This window comes from Neomonachus schauinslandi, chromosome 3, assembly GCF_002201575.2.
Source record: "Neomonachus schauinslandi chromosome 3, ASM220157v2, whole genome shotgun sequence".
Classification (NCBI taxonomy): domain Eukaryota; kingdom Metazoa; phylum Chordata; class Mammalia; order Carnivora; family Phocidae; genus Neomonachus; species Neomonachus schauinslandi.
The window spans coordinates 127,143,514-127,162,803 of record NC_058405.1 but is presented as its reverse complement, the minus strand read 5'-3'; the positions used below and the strand labels follow the sequence as shown (position 1 = coordinate 127,162,803).

General features: G+C 36.3%; 1 protein-coding gene across 2 annotated transcripts in view; it reads left to right on the top strand.

Annotated features, from left to right (window-relative positions):
- The window catches only part of SLC38A11 (solute carrier family 38 member 11), a 52,644-nt gene that overhangs the window by 14,763 nt on the left and 18,591 nt on the right, over positions 1–19,290 (top strand). For both annotated transcript variants that reach the window (XM_021703194.1, XM_021703195.1), the window contains one exon: positions 942–1,021. In XM_021703194.1, coding sequence (XP_021558869.1) covers positions 942–1,021 — 80 coding nt within the window. The remainder of the gene's footprint in view (positions 1–941; positions 1,022–19,290) is intronic.

The following is a 19,290-nucleotide window of genomic DNA, read 5'->3' as shown; positions in this document are numbered from 1 at the left end:
CCAGTGAGCAGACCCAGAGTAGCTAGGAGCCCTGATCTGGAGTCAGGGTGCTTGCATTTGAATTCTCCTTCTGCCACGTTCTAGCTGTGTGACCTTGGGAATGTTACTTAAAATCTCTTCCTCAGTAGAGGACTCGTAACAGACCCTTCTTTCTAGTTAAAAACTAACAACCCAGGAAACAAGGTTAATGATAACCAAAGAAACAGAAACTATTTTACATTATGTTTTTTCTTATTAGAGAAAGAAGTCTAAAATGTGCTTATCCATTAAAAAAAAATTAAGGGCAGAAACACAGATCTAATAATGAGTGCACAGAACACTCTATACACAAAGACCAGTTTATATTTTAACCAGTTGAAATAGTGACCGAATAGAAAGGAAAAAGCAAAGACTTTACAAACACAGACCAAAGGGCAAAATCAAATAGGAAAAATAGACTAACAGAGCTAGAGAACAGAAAGAAAAAAGGAGAGGCACCCCAAAAATGTGTGTGAGTGAGTGTGTGTGGGGGGTCCTGTCTTGATAGGTAGAGGGTAAGGTAAAGACAGAAGCAGAAGAAGCAGTTATAGATAGAAAAAAAGCACAAGTCAACACCAAAATAGGACCTGAAGAAGAAAGAAAACAACTTCCCTTTGACTTTTATAACCTAAAATCACCAGTTTTGTATTCTATTCAGTAAGCCACTAAAAACATTTAAAGCTATGTCGCAAGATTAGTTATATATACTTGCCTCCCTATTTGGGGAAAAAAATAATACTGTGGTCTGATAAAAAGTTACATGTCTGAGATTATCAACAGTAGTCTGTAAGAAAAAACTACTGCAGGATTATATAAACAAAAGCTGTATATATGTTTACTCAAGTAAAAAGAGAAACACCTAATATTTTCAATTCAATAATCTCGCTGCCAAACTGACCATATCTTTACATTTTCTTTTGCAGATCTCTTTTCTTTCAACAGTTTTAACAACTCTGATTCTTGGAATTGTAATGGCCAGGGTAGTCTCATTGGGTCCATACATGTAAGTTTTGTTGCTATATTGGTTAGTCTTTAATTTATAGCCTTCACATAGATATTTATATGACATATTGCAAATGCTGAAGTATAAAGTAATCATGGTACCAGAAGCACCATTTATCTTAAGTATTTGACAAGATGAGAGAAGATGATTACATCTAAGTGGACAGGCATTTTTCACTTGGCCCCTCCATGGCTGATGAGATTAAACTGAGTTTACTTAGCATGTTAATGACTGGTCCTAAGAATTAGAATAAGGAAGAGATCTCGAAGAGTGAGAAATAGGAATGAAGTAGAGCACTCGGGAGGGAAAATGGTAAAGGGCAGAAATTTTTGTATTATCCTAGAGATGGATTTGTTCTTAACAAAGTTTCACCAAAATAGGCTGAAATGAGAAGAGTAAAGAATATAATGGAAGTTTTCTCCATTAGAGGAAATGTAATCACTTTGCAAACCACTGTTTATTCTCTACTAAGATTATATTCTTTGATTATTTTGTGTTAAAATGTTTGTCATTTGTGAACTGATTGTGATAGCTTGTGAATGTTACCTGTGAGGGGCGAAAGAAAAGGAAACCTGTTGAATAACTATCTGTGATAATGTGGTTCCCAAGGTAACTTCTTTTTCCTATTGATTAACTGTCCTGCAAGATCACATCATTTTCAACTTCATGTGCTTATGTCTGGCTTCTTAGTCTACCAGGAAAATTCCAAAAATTATGCCTCAAATTTATTTTGAAGGAATTATGAAACATCTAGTCTAATTGCATTTGATACAACCTTTATTTTGAAAAAAAAAACACCTATTTTTTTAAAGGATTGAAATAAAAGAGAAAAGCATAAACATCTATCGTGTTTATATTAATGTTTTCAAATAACTGAATCCCAGTTCATGGTTGTATTAGCTCGGGCTGCCAGAACAAAATACATATAGGGGTCTTAAACAACAGAAATTTATTTTCTCATAGTTCTGGAGGCTGCCAGCAGTCAGGTTTTGGTGAGAGGTCTCCTCCTAGTTGTAGAAAGTTACCTTGCTGCTGTGTCTTCACAGGGCAGACAGTGAGAGAGACAGCAAGCTCTCTGGTATCTCTACTTATATGGACACTAATCCCATCAAGCATGCCCTGTCCTCAAGACCTCCTGTAAACCTAATTATCTCCCAAAGTCTCCATCTCCAGATACCATCACAAAGGGGCTCTGGCTTCAATATACGAATTTTTGGAGGGGACACAATTCAAATCCTTAACAATAGCAGTTTTAAAACGCACCCAGTTCCCTTCACTGTGGCCATTTATTCTCTCATTTAGTGAACGCTTACTGAATGCCTGTTGTTTCTAGCTATTTTGCTGCACCCTGAGAGAAAAAGAGCAGAGAGGCAAAAGTCAGCACCTGTTGCAAGTTGTTCACAATCAAGTAGTGAACATTTTAAAAACAAAAAAGAAGAAAAAGAAACAGCAGTGCAGTAGAAGTGCAAAATAGAAGGATTAGAGCAATAGCAGTGCCAAAGAAGAGAGTGCTTAATAGGAAAAAAATACGATCTGGGTGTTTTGAAAGATGAATCTGAATTGTTTCAGATAGAGAAAAGCGTAAAAGGCATTCCCGGCCCAGGAAAGGTAAGCATAAAAGCACAAAAGCATATGTTAAATTCTACTGACATTTATTTAGTATCTACTGTATTGGTACTGTATTCATCTCTGATTTTCAAAAGCTGAATTTATACAACAAAAAGCCATTAAATATATTGAACAGAATACAATAAATAATTCTTGGTTAATGGTTTTAATTGTGTAAGGCAAAATTTTTTTTAAAGATTTTATTTATTTATTTGACAGAGAGAGACAGCGAGAGAGGGAACACAGGCAGGGGGAGTGGGAGAGGGAGAAGCAGGCTTCCCGCGGAGCAGGCAGCCCGATGCGGGGCTCGATCCCAGGACCCTGGGATCATAACCTGAACTGAAGGCAGACGCTTAACCGACTGAGCCACCTAGGCACCCCAAGACAGAACTTCTTTATTGGAGCTTTTATTATGAAAAATAATATATAATATAATATATAATAATATATATAATATAATAAAAGATCTTATAGATTTGGCAAATATAGTACTATGAGGCAATATTGAGGGAAAAAACCCAAGTAGCTAAAAGTTGGAGATAAATAATAATTAACTGAGTCCCAAGGGGTTAGTTTAAAACAATGATTTTCGACTTGAGCATCATATTAGAATTACCTGAGTAGCTTTAAAAAATACTGATTCCAGGGCCCACTTTGAGAGATTCTGAGGGATTTGGTCTAGGAACCAATTCATTATTGAACAGCTGTGAGTTTGTGAGCAAGCATCTAGAACCTCTTGGTTTCAAGAGATTAAAATCATGAGTACACATTTGAACTGACATATCATTTCTAAAAATAGACCATAGATTTTGTGTCATTTTAGGCACTCTTGTGCTGTTATTTTTCATGATTCATTCTCCACTTACTGTTTTGGTATCTTTTTTTATACAACCTGTGTGTGAGATACTATTGTGAATACAAGGAGAAAATATCTCTGCTCTCACGGGGCTCACCATTAAGTGAGGAAGATAAGGTTGCACAAATGACTGTCCTATAGGTAAGTGTATCTTGATACAAAGGAAAGAGAAAGGAGAGGCCACTTCCTGGTGGTGCTAAATGAATTGATTTTATGGCCAAAGAGCTATTAATTTCTGTTGTAAACAAAATGTGGTCTGTATCTTTCTAACCTTCCTCGAGCGGTGATATCAGACTTCATCTGAGCCTTTGAAATTTTTCTAATAACAGGGATTATTTACTTAACTCTTTCAATATTTAGATGTTAAAGAAGTGTGGTTTTTTTTTTTTTTTTTTTAAATGCTGGGCCACCGTTTATTTCTGTTTGAATACTATGGCAAACAACTTCTGTTTGTCCAGATTTACAATCAAGCTAATCAAATCCCATGTTCAAGGGTTGGCATAATAGCTAGTCAGGCAGGCTTCTTTCTGAAATATGACAGCCACGAATGCTTATAATCCATAAAACATGAGAAATTCAATAGTCCATGTGTGTTTTTCCTCATTTTTGGTTCAGAGGAATAATCAGAAAAGCTGTCCTTTTTCATAGGGCTTTTAAAATGGTATTTGGAAAAGATCTTTAAACCTGCTATCAGAAAAGAGGAAGGTCTATAATGGCTACTGGTATTGACCTTGTTACTATGGAAACATCTTTTTAGTAGTTGTGTTTTAAAAATAAAACACACAATTCAATTTCCTTTTCCATAACTCATAAGGCTGTAAATTCTGCTTTTTTGATATGATTTCAAATATCTTATAGTCCAAAGACTTTCAGTTCTCTTTGGAAATAATGTTCATTTTTATTGTATTTTCTAACCTTTTGCTTTCTTAAAAACTGAGGTGGCAAGGCAATTTAATTGCTTTCTAGAAAGTGTGCTAGTATCAAAATGCAATGACAGTTCTTCCTTTTTTTTTCAAACTACAATTGGGGGCATTATCACTGTGAAAATCTTCATTCTGTGCCTCATTAATATTCCATTCTTTACATTCAGAATGGAAATGATAACATGCGATCCAAATTTACAATTATTTTCTCTTCATCTAACATCTCTCTTACAACATTTTAATCCTTAATGTGGTATTCCAAACATAATTCCAAAAAGTGTGTCCATACTTTCAACAGGCATTTATGAACATAAAATGTGCCATCTCCAAGGATCTCAAGACATATTAGTTTCTTTACCCCTTATCTATTCTAGCCCTGAAATTCTAAAGTTTGATGCTATACATAAAGAGGATCTAGAGGGGATTAAAGAAAGGATCAGGAAAAAACAGGTAAAGACAGAGGAATAGTGCATATTTGAAAAAGGGAATAATTAGTTCTGTCAAACACTAGCCATTGATTTTTTATGATTAAATTATTGCCTTTTTTATTACAAAACACAGCAACCATAGAACCCTAACTGCTTAAAGCAAAAGAAAATTTATTGTCTCGGGGCGCCTGGGTGGCTCAGTCGTTAAGCATCTGCCTTCGGCTCAGGTCATGATCTCAGGGTCCTAGGATCGAGCCCAGGATCGGGCTCCCTGCTCAGCGGGGAGTCTGCTTCTCCCTCTCCCGCTCCCCCTGCTGTGTTCCCTCTCTCTCTGTCAAATAAATAAAAATCTTTAAAAAAGAAAAAAAGAAAATTTATTGTCTCACATAACTTTAAAGTTCATGGGCATTCCTGTTATTGGATTTGGTTGGGTTTAGGAGTTTAATCAATGAAATCAGACATGGTTTCTCTTTTTTCACTTCTTGGCTTTGCCTCCTATTTTGGCTCCAGTTTCTGAAAGGCTCTCCCCTCATTGTGCTGAGATGACAGTAGCAGAACCAGCCTACATCCATCCATTCAGGTCCAAATCTATAAAAAGAGAATGAGCTTTCTCTTTTAGATTACCTCCAACCTTACTTGGACTGATTAGCTCCAATGAGGACCCATTATAATCCCAAACCCTAATATCATGGCCTCTATTGACTTGCTTGTGTTTATGTTACATGCCTACTCTTGATGCTAAGGATACGGTCAGCCCCACTCACTAAATCTCATGGACAGAGAATAGAGGAAAAGGCGATCCCAAACAAAGTCAAGGCAATGATGCCAGAAGAGGGAGTAGCCACTTGCATAGTAGAAGCCATAGATGTCCACTTCAGCTGACAGGAGGTTACTGGTAATGGTATGGATGGACACCAGGTTAGAGAGAATTAAGATGCAACTGAATGATAGGGAAGTGAATTTGGCAAATACCCACCTCCTTTTGTTTTTTAAGAGCATCAAGGAATGAAAATAACATGACAAAATAGTGGCTTGAGACAGTAAGATCTCCAATAAATACTTTTTTTTTTTTTTTTTACCATGGGAGATACTGAGCACATTATAGGTCAAGCCAAAAGATGGAACCCAAGTCCCCCAGGAGATCTTGAAAAGTTGGAATTTATAATATAGAGCAATCCTTAAAAAGGAACTGGGATGCTTCTTCTTCCTCTTGGCACAATAAGATCAAATATAGAGAGTAAAATAGGATTACATTCTGAAGACCAGTGAAGGGCATTTGAATGTTCATACCCAGTAGGCTCTGTTTTTTCAGAGATGAGATTTTTATCTGAAAGTGTGGTAGACAAAGGTATGTTCAGAAGCTGAATATTTTAGTTGGTTATATTTGCAAGTTTCACCATAGGAAGTGAGAAGGGATCTACACAAAGGAATAAAATAATCACACTATATGTTAAATTATCTTAATTTGTGTTTTCTTGTGTATTTTATGCCTTTCAGACAATTGTAAGCTCCATGAGAACAAGGATCACATTTGTTTTTTCTGCATCATATACCCATTATTCAGCACAGTGCCTAACACAGAATTAGAATTCCAGCAAAGAACTGTCAAATGATCACTTGAATAAACCAATGGTCCCTTGGGCCTTCTGCTCTTGGTTGATTCAACTTGGAAATTAACTAACCATAATTTTGAAGTAATGAGACAATAAAAATTATCCTGGGATGATAAAAATTTCAAAAGCATTCCCTGTCAAAGAAAATTTTCCTAAACCTACTTCCATGCTAGCAAAATTAGCTAACTCATTTGCTAAAATACCATTTGACTCCAAGTTCTGCAACACTGTTAGAATTAGTGGTACATTTAACTAGACAGATTACCTACATGAAGGAACAAATAGAACCATTGTTTGACTTAAGTCTACATGCAAACAGGAAAAAACAACTGCAAGACAATATTCTCAGAGAAGATTAGTCTAGTCACTGTGCTAGTGGAGCTGGAGGAATAGTCTAGACTACTCCGTGTTAAGAACCTATTCCACATCATCAATTATTTTTATAAATGGCTGCCATAGTGAGGTTTGCCACCTGTCTGTTATTTCCAGCGAGAAGCCAGACTGGTCTGTGGTATAGATTCACAACCAAAGAGCAAAAATAGTCAACAAGCATTTATGAAATATCTAGCTGATGCCAGTCACTCATCTAGGTATTTGGGCTATGAAGATGAAGAAAGCACAGTCCCTGACCTTCGATACCTATAGTTTATGGATGGGAAGAATAGACATTTGAAAGATAATTTCAATATAATAATTCATAGAATTATGAGAAAGTGCCTTGGAAACAGAGAAAGGCCCCTTAGCCCAACCTGGGCCGGCAGGTAATAATATTTCAAGATAAGAGAATATGTGATCTGCTGCTTGAAAAAATGTACTAGTGTTAGTTGGATCAAAAAGGAAAGTGGAGAGAGGTTGGAAGCTATTGTTGGCAAAAGTGTGTGAGGCCTGGACATGTGATGTGTAATAATAGCAGACGCAGTTCAAGGTTCTAACACTGGGAGGGACCTAGAGAGGAGGGCTACTGCCATTGGTTCGGGAACTATCAAATGAAAATAAAGTGCTGCCCTTGAGAATTTTCTCAAAAACTCTATTTTGCTTATATTACTCCTCAAATATATATTTTATTACAGTTTTAACGACAGCCATGTCTCCATGTTACCTCATTTGACAAACTAATGAGGATGGTACTTTCCTAACCCACTGACCCCCATTCTCCCGTCACCACCACCTCTGTAGCTTCTGTGTTCAAGAAGTAACTAGACTTTGGTGATTCTGAGCTGAAGGTTTGGCAAGACTGTGCAAAGAAATGATCGTAAACAGGTTGGCAGAGACCAACAGGAAGGAAAGCTTCATGTGTAGCACTAAGAAATTTGAATTTGTTCTTTAGCCCATGGTGCATTGGTTTTGCAGCAGGAGAGCAACTGGAGCAAGTCTCCGTATCAATGGACTCATCCTACAGCAGAAGTGAGGATAGATTGGAAGTGCAAAGACTTGGAAGGAAGCTATCTATAGCAAGCATCCAGGCAAAAGACAACTGAACAGTATAAGCACAAGGCTGGTAGAAATGAAGAAGAGGAAGGTGATGCCAAGGTGTCCAGCTTGGACAACCAGACTGTTAAATGGTCCAGAACTCACGATCAAAAGGAGAAAATGGGAGAGTCTGTTCAGTCAATTAGCATTTGCTTACTGGGTCAGTCACCTTTTTTAGGATCTGGGGCTGTGAAGACCAATATAACACAGTCCCTTTCTGCGGGTCTCTTATAACTCATTGTGGGTGAGGTAGGGTGGATAAACACATAAAAGATAACCTCAATAAACTGTTTAATAGAATTATGAGCGTGGTGCTATAGAAACATAGAGGAAGGACCCTAGCTTCTTTTAAGTTGTTAACTAGGAGAGGAAGCAGGTCTGGGAAAATCATGGTAAATGTTTAATATTTTAATATCTTGATTTTGAGTAACTCTTGGAATGGGGAAGAAAACAAAGAAGTCATTCAATGTTTTGGAAATGCGAGTCGAGTTTAAGAAGAGTCTGGAAGATTGTATAGGAACAATGCATAAGAAGAAAGGTGTAACCCAAGGAGAACCCACTGAAAAATAATTATCTGGAACTTATATCTGAAATTCACATTGTATTTTAATATTTTTTAAAGATTTTATTTATTTATTTGACAGAAAGAGAGAACACAAGTAGGCAGAGTGGCAGGCAGAGAAAGAGGGAGAAGCAGGCTCCCCGCTGAGCAGGAGCCCGATGCGGGGCTCGATCCCAGGACCCTGGGATGATGACCTGAGCTGACGGCAGACGCCCAACCGACTGAGCCACCCAGGTGCCCCACATTGTATTTTAATTTAATAACGTTTTGTGATAAACATAGTAGAGAACCAAAACAACACTCATAATTCTAACAAGTTTTCATTCCATTAAAAAGTGAAGTGTGCCCCCTCTCACCATTCTCTGCCCTTTCAATCCCAACTCACAGAAACAGTGAACACCAACTTTTAAAGAGTTCACAGAGGAATTGGAGACAATACTAGGAAAAAAGGAAAAAGTAGATAACTATAAGAATCAAAGTTGTTGGTGTCCCAAAAGGAAAACAGGAAGTATTTGTCATGTTTATAGTGGCAAGTTGTGCAAACTTTTTATATGATTCATATTAAAAAAACCCAAAATTGTATTTTTGTAAAAAAAAAAATCAGCATGTTTTATGTAAATTTTAATTCCAGAATAGCTTTATGTAAAATTTGTTTTTTAAAAAAACAATCAGCTTTGGGCGCCTGGGTGGCTCAGTTGGTTAAGCGACTGCCTTCGGCTCAGGTCATGATCCTGGAGTCCCGGGATCGAGTCCCGCATCGGGCTCCCTGCTTGGCAGGGAGTCTGCTTCTCCCTCTGACCCTCCTCCCTCTCATGCTCTCTGTCTCTCATTCTCTCTCTCGCAAATAAATAAAATCTTTAAAAAAATAAATAAATAAAAATTAAATTAAATTAAATTAAAAAATAAAAAAACAATCAGCTTTGATATTTCGAGTGATTCCCAAGAAGAACTTTCCTGAACAGCTTTCTATGTTCACATAAGCCACAATTGTTTATAGAAGAGAATCAGAAGAAAGGCGAGATGGGAGCAAAGAGGTGGCAGAGAGCTGTCAGCTGATGCCCAAGCTGGGGAAATGGGCAGACCTACCAATGTCATTAATAGCTTGTGGTGTGACAGGAAATGGGGAGCTTTTGTGTGCCAGCCAGACCACTTAACTCTCAGATGTGTCTGGTTGAAGAGGTTAATATGTAAGTCTCTCTTAGCGAAAACTCAGGCTCTGCTGAGATTATATGATCCAGGAGGTGCCTATGTGTGGCCCAAAAGAGTTTGGGCAGGTACCACAGAGAGGTGGGTGTTTGATCCTCCTGATCAGAGGTCTGACGTTCTGGGGATCGAAAGCAAGCCCCTTGAAGCTTGTTTTCATAAATGTGTGAAGACTGGAGATATATTTGATAGGACCTGCTTTCTGCAGCTTTGCCTTATTGCTACTCAGCTGTTGTGGAGATAAGGTGGAGTTTGCCTTTCAAAATAGGATGAAATGTCTGAATCCAAACTGAAATAATTTTGCAAAGTGAATTTATCTCCCCTAAACCTCCCCACTCCCATCCACCCTCACACCCACAAAAGGTTTCTGAAAAGAATATAACTAAGCATCTGACTGGATGTTTTAGAGTAAGGGAAGCAGTCATTCTTTTGAAAGTAATTTACCATACAAGGCTGCAAAGCTCTATAAGCCAGTCTCTATTTTTGTTAATAGTAAAATACATTAAAACACTTGAAGCATTGGGCGCCTGGGTGGCTCAGTTGGTTAAGCAACTGCCTTCGGCTCAGGTCATGATCCTGGAGTCCCGGGATCGAGTCCCGCATCAGGCTCCCCGCTCGGCAGGGAGCCTGCTTCTCCCTCTGACCTTCCCCCCTCTCATGTGCTCTCTCTCTCTCAAATAAAAAAAAAAAATCTTTTAAAAAAAAAAAAAAAAAAAAAAAAAAACACTTGAAGCATTGTGCCTTAAATGATTTAAACCTTATAGTAAACCTTCGTTCTGTTGCTGTGATCTATTTGAGATTTTGTAAGACATTTTATAGGATCCTGCTTCTTCCCAGGATTGCTTTATCTGGATTTATTTTTTTCCCAAAAGAACACATTTGCATTTTTTTATAAAATCAAATATTACAAATGGCTTTTAATGAAATAGAGACTCCTCATACCAAATCCTTTTCTATTTCAGCTGTGTCTTTTGACATTTACATCTTTACTTCTGCATAATATGCTTGTAACTGTTACTTCTGGATTCTCACTCTTTTCTTATATAGTAGATGAAGATTTCTCTCTCTCAAATTATCTTTCCTTTTAAAAATGAAGCAAGATGAAACCAGAGAAGGAGACAAACCATAATCTTAATCTTAGGAAACAGAGGGTTGCTGGAGGGGAGGGGAATGGGGAGATGGGGTAACTGGGTGATGAACATTGGGGAGGGTATGTGTTCTGATAAGCACTGGCTATTATATAAGACTGATGAATCACAGACCTGTACCCCTGAAACAAAAAAATACATTATATGTTAATTAATTGAATTTAAATTAAAAATACTAAAATAAATAAATAAAATATAGAACACTTAAAAAAAAAAAGAAAGAAATATATCCAAAGAAAAGATGAGTACAGGATGTCCACAACCGTGGCCAACTAATCATGTACAAAAAAAAAAAAAAAGAATAAAAAAAATGTATCTTTCCTTATTTATTTATTTATTTATTTGACAGAGAGAGACACAGCAAGAGGGAGCACAAACAGGGAGAGTGGGAGAGGGAGAAGCAGGCTTCCCACTGAGCAGGGAGCCCAATGCAGGGCTCGATGCGGGACTCAATCCCAGGACCCTGGGATCATGACCTGAGCCAAAGGCAGACCCTTAACAACTGAGCCACCCAGGCACCTCTTATCTTTCCTTTTTGACCATACCCTAATATATGGAGATATAACACCATGTTCAAAATTAGTTGTATTTCTCTTTTGGTACACTTTTTTTCCTAGAATGAATACTTGCTTTTGATTGTGGTTTTTTTTTTTTTAAGATTTTATTTATGTATTTGAAGAAAGAGAGAGAGGAGAGAGCACAAGCAGGGGGAGCGGCAGTGGGAGAGGGAGAAGCAGGACCCTGGGATCATGACCTGGGCCGAAGGCAGACACTTAACCAACTGAGCCACCCTGGTGCCCCTTTGATTGTGTTTTTAACCATGTTTAGCTGGATGTCCAGTTTAGCTTTTTTTTTTTTTAAGACTTCGAGTTTTTTGAAGCAGTTTTAGGTTCACAGCAAATTTAAGAGGAAGCCACAGAGATTTTCTATATACTCACTACCCACACACATGCATAGCCTCCCCCTTATCCATATCCCCCACCAGAGTGGTACATTGGTTGCAACTGATGGACCCAGATTAGTACATTATAATCATCAAAGTCTATAGTTTATAATAGAGTTCACTTTTGTGTTGTACATTCTGTGGGTTTGTACTAATGTATAATGTCATGTATCCATCATTATATTATCATGCAGAGTATTTTTGCTGCCCTAAAAATCCTCTGTGCTCCATCTGTTCACACCCTTACCCCAACCTCCAACCCTAAGCAACCACTGATCTGTTTTCTGTCTCCATAGTTTTGCCTTTTCCAGAATGAAATATCGTTGGAATCATACAGTGTGCATGTAGCCTTTTCAGAGTGGCTTCTTTTACTTAGCAATATGCACTTAAGATTTCTCCACGTCTTTTCATGGCTTAACAGTTCATTTCTTTTTAGCACTGAATAATATTCCATTGATTGGATATATCACAGTCTATCTATTCACCTACTGAAGGACATCTTGGTTGCTTCCAAGATGTGGCCACTATGAATAAAGCTGCTATAAACATCGTGTTCAGGTTTTTGCATGAACAGAGGATTTCAAATCCTTTGGTAAATAACAAGAAATGCAAGTGCTGGATTGTATGGTTAGAGTACGTTAGTTTTGTAAGAAGCCACCAAACTGTCTTCCAAAGTAGCTGTATGATTTTGCATTCCATTCAGTAAAGAATGAGTCCCTTTTACTCCCCATCCTCATCAACATTTGGTGTTAGTGTTCTGGAGTTTGGCCATTCTGATAAGTGTGTAGTGGTATCTCATTATTGTTTTAATTTGCATTTCCTTGATGACATATGATATGGTGCATCTTTTCATATGCTTATTTACCATCTGTATATATTCTTTGGTGAGGTGTCTGTTAAGGTCTGTGGCCCATTTTTATGTGGATTGTTTGTGTCTTATTGTTGAGTTTTAAGTGTTCCTTGTACTTTTTAGATAACAGTATTTCACGAGATGTGTCTTTTGCAAATATTTTCTCCTAGTTTAGCTTTTGATTTTGATCATTTTTGTTACTCCTTCCCCAAATGCTCAAACATGTAAAGTAATCTACAGATTTTATTATTTTTCTTGGAGACCTCCCTCCCAGAGTCTTCCACCCCCTTGCTCCTTTCTGAATGGATTGATTTCCGTTTGCTGCCCCACTGTCATTCTAGGCTTCCTTTTACCTCTTTTTTGTGTTAGATGCCTTATATCCAGGATCTCATGTCTTTAATTTTTCTTTATTTTCTCCATTTTCCTTGGCATCTGACATAGCTTTCTATTGTCTGTGAGTCTTGCACACACGGGAGTTTGAGCTCTTTTTTCATCATTAGATCCCTCTATGTGCTTGTTACTTCCACCATTCTCTGCAGTTACCATGTAAGCATCTACTTTCCTGTTCCCAAAATGTCTTCTACTGATGTCTCTTTTCCATTATCCCCTCCCCCATGGATTTATCCCCATTTTAAATTCCTTTAATATCATTTTAGTAAGGTCTGAGGAGAGAAAGATAGTAAATGTATGTGGCCCATCCACTATGTTTCATTGGATGTCCAAGTTTAACTTTTGATGGATTAATTTGCCTGAGGATTTAAGTACAAATTCAAACATTTTTTTGAAAATATATTTGTCTCCTTAGAGAAGTTTTTTGTTGTTGTTGTTGGGTTTTTGTTGTTGTTTTTTTGGTTTTTTGGGGTTTTTTTTGTGGGGCTTGCAACTGTGACATGAAGGGAGTAGACCTGCTATACATGTGTACAGGTGGAGGATGGTGAGAAAATTCTGTCTCAAAATTTATCCAATTACTGGATTATCTAATCCCCTTCTCTAACTCTTAGTTTACAGCTGCTATTATGGGTTGATTGCTGGCTTGAGAGATTAGGAAAGAAAAGAAAAAACAACTACCATCTGTATTGGCACTTAATTTAAAGCTTTGGGAGGAGATAGCTATGAAAAACAATGACTAAACTAAGATTTTTATCTTGTTTTGCTGGGTATTTCTTTATTTAGCACCCAAAATTGGGAATTGATTATTTCTGCCTGTCCTTTATGCATTCAGCAAAAGTTACTGTGTCTTCTATATGGAAAAAATCATGAGAGAATATTTCCTGTTGCTTCCAAAAACTATTAAACACACACACGCACGCACATACACATGCCTCAAGATTTTATATGTGTAAGGCCGTTTTACCTTATTAAAACAAAATGCAGAACTTCCAAGTAATTCATGAAAGTGAAACTCTTGTCTCTAAGAAGGCAATGCTAAGTGTTCAAGAAATGAACTTAAATGTCACTGTACTTATATTTTATCAATGCCAATGATAAAATATAAATACATTCTTTCATAATCTTTCTCTTTGGTAAAATACAAAAGAAAGAACTTTTATCTTAGCAATACTGACAGAATAAAAATGCTTTCTATAATTTGAAATTGATATAACAAAAAATAATAAGAATAACCCTTAATTTGTGTATGTGTGCCTGCTTGCGTGTATGTATAGATAGAAGCTTTAAAATGTAAAAGGGTAATTTTAAACTTTTTTTTCTTTTAAGTGATTAGTCTAAGATATTATCTGGTGATTAAATAATCAGGCAGTTTGCCTCTCTATTCATTTTAGATGTCAAATATCTTCAGGTTTAATGAGTGCCCTCTTTTATTGAAACATTTAATTATCTTCTCTTGATGGTAATTTCCACACCACTGCAGCAAAATTTATCATATCAACACAGAGCTACAGCTCAGCCAGGGAGACTGATGGCTGGGCGAAGGTCTAAACCCTGGAGTGAGGTGAGCAGCTCCACATACCCTGAGATTGTCAAAAATGGCCTTATGCGGCTGGAGGTTGCAGCAATTTGACAGACCCAATGGTGCAGAAAATTGGTCTATGGAATAGAATACTAAATATTTACTGTGAATATCCAAAGCATAAATGAATCATTTCATCTTTTTCATCATCATCAACCAAAGGACTGCCCGTTTGGTAGCATGTATGTCTACTCTCAAGATTAATCATTCATTTATTTTAAGTAAAATAGCTCAACTTCCTCAAGGTCCCTTCATTCTCTAAAAGAATATGAATACCATGATGAAGATTGCGTTTTGTGTACTTGCAAGGTCCTTATAGCTGGACTAAGACATGTTTTGTTACTTTAATGGTAACATAAGGAAAGGGAGAGAGAGTGGAAGGAGGTCTCATCCAACTTCTGTTGTCCACTATATAATACACTCTTTCATTCATTTTCTCATTTAACCCTATGTCAGATATGTAGATAGAATTATTAATATTGTCTCTGTTTAACAGAGAAAACTGGGACCAGAGTCATTAAGTAATCTGCCCCAAGGCACTCTGCGAGTTTATCAGAATGCTAAGATTTAAATCCAAGTCTGCCTGACCTCAAAACCTGTGTTTGTTTGTTTGTTTTTCTATGACAGCTTTCTGTATCCCATATGGTTTTTCTTAGTCATGAGAAATGTTGTCCTTCACAGAGGAAATTAAGTTCATTATTGATTTCGTTGTCCTTTATTGATATTAACCACAGTTTGGTCTGTAGTCAGCAAATAATCACAGTAAATAAAAGAAGCAGGTAGGAACCACATAGAGGTAAAAAGCTAGTCCATTCATCAGCAGGTAACATTAACACTTGCTGAAGAGACGCTATTGACCTCAGTTGGACTAATTTTAGAACTATTGGCTTCCATTGCAAACTCTAGACACACACCAGTGAATGCAGTTGGTTTCAGTTCCTCAGGGAAATAAACTTCAACAGTAGCAATCGAAGAATCTAAAACAAAGAGGAATTGGAGAGTAGTTCTTATTCGGGGATTTCGTCAGAAGAAAACTGCCTCACTTTGTACAAAATAAATACTCCAGAAGAGTTGTGTGTTAATATGTTTGAATTTGAATGATCATTTGAAAACCATTTCCTGTTTATAGGTAATTTAATGTGAATTATACTTTAAACTTTAAAAAAAGCACTCATCCTATAATTTATTTAATACAAATTAAATTTCAATTATTTGACTCATATTTTATAGTATTTCAATTATGACTATTATGTACTATGTGTTTTCTGCCAGGTCTCTATTCATAATAACAATTTCAGGTTGTTTCTCCCAGTTTGTTGGGGTTTTTTTGTTGGTGGTGGTGGTTTTTGTTTTATTTTGTTTTGTTTTTTAATTTTGAAGACTCTCTGATATCCATGGTTCTTTATAAGTTAACAAAGTATTTTTCTGTTTATTGTTATACTCAACTCCTCCATTCTTCTATTTGCCCTTCAGAAAACTCAAGTGGTAAACAATACTGAAATATATAGCATAAGCTACACTATAGGAAAAAAAATTTTTTAAGATTTTATTTATTTATTTGACAGAGAGAGTGAGAGAACACAAGCAGGGGGCAGGGGCAGAGAGAGAGGGAGAAATAGGCCCCCTACTGAGCAGGGAGCCCAACAAATGGGGCTTGATCCGAGGAGCCCAGAATCATGACCTGAGCCAAAGGCAGACACTTAACCGACTGAGCCACCCAGGCACCTCTACACTGTAGGAAAAAATTAAACCTCTTTAGGTAATTTCTTTAACTCTTAGTTAAAAACTCTTAGTTTTTACTAATTCCTTAAGTCCTTAAGCGTCTGCATTCGGCTTAGGTCATGATCCCAGGGTCCTGGGATTGAGCCCCGCATCAGGCTCCCTGCTCAGCGGGAAGCCTGCTTCTCCCTCTCCCACTCCCCCTGCTTGTGTTCCCTCTCTCGCTATGTCTCTCTCTGTCAAATAAATAAATAAAATCTTAAAAAAAACACACACTTTAATACAGTGCTGTTCTAGATGGTACAGAATATACACCAATATAGTCCAAGATAGTTGATTTGTTTCTTTCGTCTTTTTTTTCTGCAGTATCCTCAGAGATTTAGAACAGTGATTGCTACATTGGTAGTGGTCAACAAATATTTGTTGAAAACTGAATGAATTGAACAAGGGATTGGAAAGCAGGAAGAATGTAGTTTCAGTTGTAGAGTATATATGGAAATTTAAGGCTAAAAATTAGGTTCAGATCCAGAAAGGTTTTATGTAGAAAATATTGTATAATCATAAAAACTTCAGGAAGCAGGAAATTGGGCTAGACCTTTTTGAAATAATTTTCTATATTTACTTCAATATTTATCAGCAATAGACTATCATATTTAAAAGTCAATTCATTTCTCTTTCCCTAGAGGTAATTATTATTCTTAAATTGGTTTAAATCATTCCTATTTATGTTTTTATACTTGCACTATGCATTTATGTATTGACAACAATATCTAGTATTGATTAGTATGTTTGTAAAATATACATAAATAACCACTATGGTAAAAAAAAAAATGCACATTCTCTTCTATAACTCATGATTTTTCCTTTAGCTTTGTATGCTGTATATTTCCATTTTGATACAGTTAGCCCTGAGTGACTCTTTTTAATTGTTCTTATGGCACACAATTTTATGTTTATGTCATGTTTTACTTATGGATTTATTTATCAGTTCTATTGCTTGAAATTGAGGTAGTTTCCGAAGTTTGGCTAATATGAACAATGCACTAGTGAACATCCTTATCCATATCTTTGTGTGCACATGTGTACTTTCCTACCCTAGGATATATATGTAGAAATGTAATTGTTTGCTTACAAGTTTTGAGTACCTTCAACTTTACTAGATACTATCAAACTCTTCTCCTAAGTGCTTTACAATTTACAGTTCCCTCTGTAATAATTTCAAGTTCTCTTTTCCCAGCAATTTATCAACTTTGCTGTTGTTGAATTAAGTGTGAAATATCTTTTTGTATGGATTTCATTTGAGTTTCTCTGATTATAAAGGAAAGTGAGCAACTGATAGCATAAATATTGACCATTCTCATTTCCTTTTCTGTCAATTGTATTGTTCATTGCTTATTGGAATATCTTCTAGGCATGACAAACCTCATTTACAAGTTTTTAGCTTATCTTTATATTTTAACTTTGTTTATGGATTATTTTATTATACAAACATTATCAGGTTTATCAATCCTTACTATTATGTTGCTTTTACGGGTTTTTTAAAAAAATATTTTCTCCTTGAATATCATATTTTATTCTTTGAATTTAAATATTAATTTGGGGGAGAATTGACATCTACATGATATTGAGTCCTCCTATTCATATATTGGATATGGTATATCTCTCGATTTATATGTGTCTTTCCATACAGTTATATCATGCCATTATGATTATGCATATCTTTAAAAATATGTAGTGTTTTTATTGCCACTGCCATTTAAAAAACATTTTATTTGGTTATTATTTATGTACCTCAACCATCATGATTTTCATGTATCAAGTATATATTTCATATATCCGGTAACCTTGCTAAATACTCTTATTAATTCCAAGAGCTTGTCAGCAAATTCCCCTGAATTTTCTGTGGACACAATTCTGTTGTGTTCAAATAATTTATCCATTTCCAATGATTAAGTATCTTATCACTTCTTATTTTATTGCATTAGCTAGGAATTCCTGTGATATAGTCTGGAAGCAGTGATAGTAAACATCCTTATCTGGTTTCCACCTTTAATTGTAATATTTCTAAATTTTCACTTTTAAATGTGTCATTTGCTATAGATTTTGGTAGATATTCCTGTCAGATTAAGGAAGTTCTATTTTATTAATAGCTTGCTTAGCATGTTTTTCAAAGTAAATACTGGATTGTAGGCTCTTCTACATATTTTGAGAGTGCATAAGCTTTTTTTCTCCATTAATCTGTTGATGAGATGAATTACATTAATAGATTTTTCTATTATTGAACAACCCTTGCATTTATTTGAAAAACTCTTCCTAGTCATGATTTTTTCTTATACACTGCTTGTTGCATTTGATATTTCATTTTGTATTTCAACATCTATAGTCTAAAATCAGAACAGTATATAACTTCATTTTCTCAATCGTTATGGGTATCAAGTTTCCAGAAATCTCTAAATATGCCAAGGAACTTTCTCTCTCTCTCTCTCTCTCTCTCTCTCTCTCTCTCGTGTGTGTGTGTGTGTGTGTGTAGCTGGTTGATTCTGCAACTAATTCTAATTTCAGGCTATTTTATAAAATATTGGAAAGCCATATTCAATGTCCTTTTCCCTAGATTTGGATGCACATGCTTTCCTATCTGCAACATCTTTTTTTATTATTTTCCATCTTACAAAATCAGCAACATTGGGGTGCCTGGGTGGCTCTGTTGGTTAAGAGTCCGGCTTGATTTCAGCTCAGGTCATGATCTCAGGGTGGTGAGATCAAGCCCGGAGTGAAGCTCTGCACTGAGCCTGAAACCTGCTTAAGACTTTCTCTCCCTCTCCCTCTGTCTCCCTCGCCCCCACCCCACCCCCGCCCCGCCCCGGCCTCGCATCACTTGCTCGCTCACTCTCTCTAAAAACTAAAATAAATAAATGAATAAACAAATCATAAAATCATGCATCATTAAGGTGAACACAAAAAATTCAAAATTATGGGG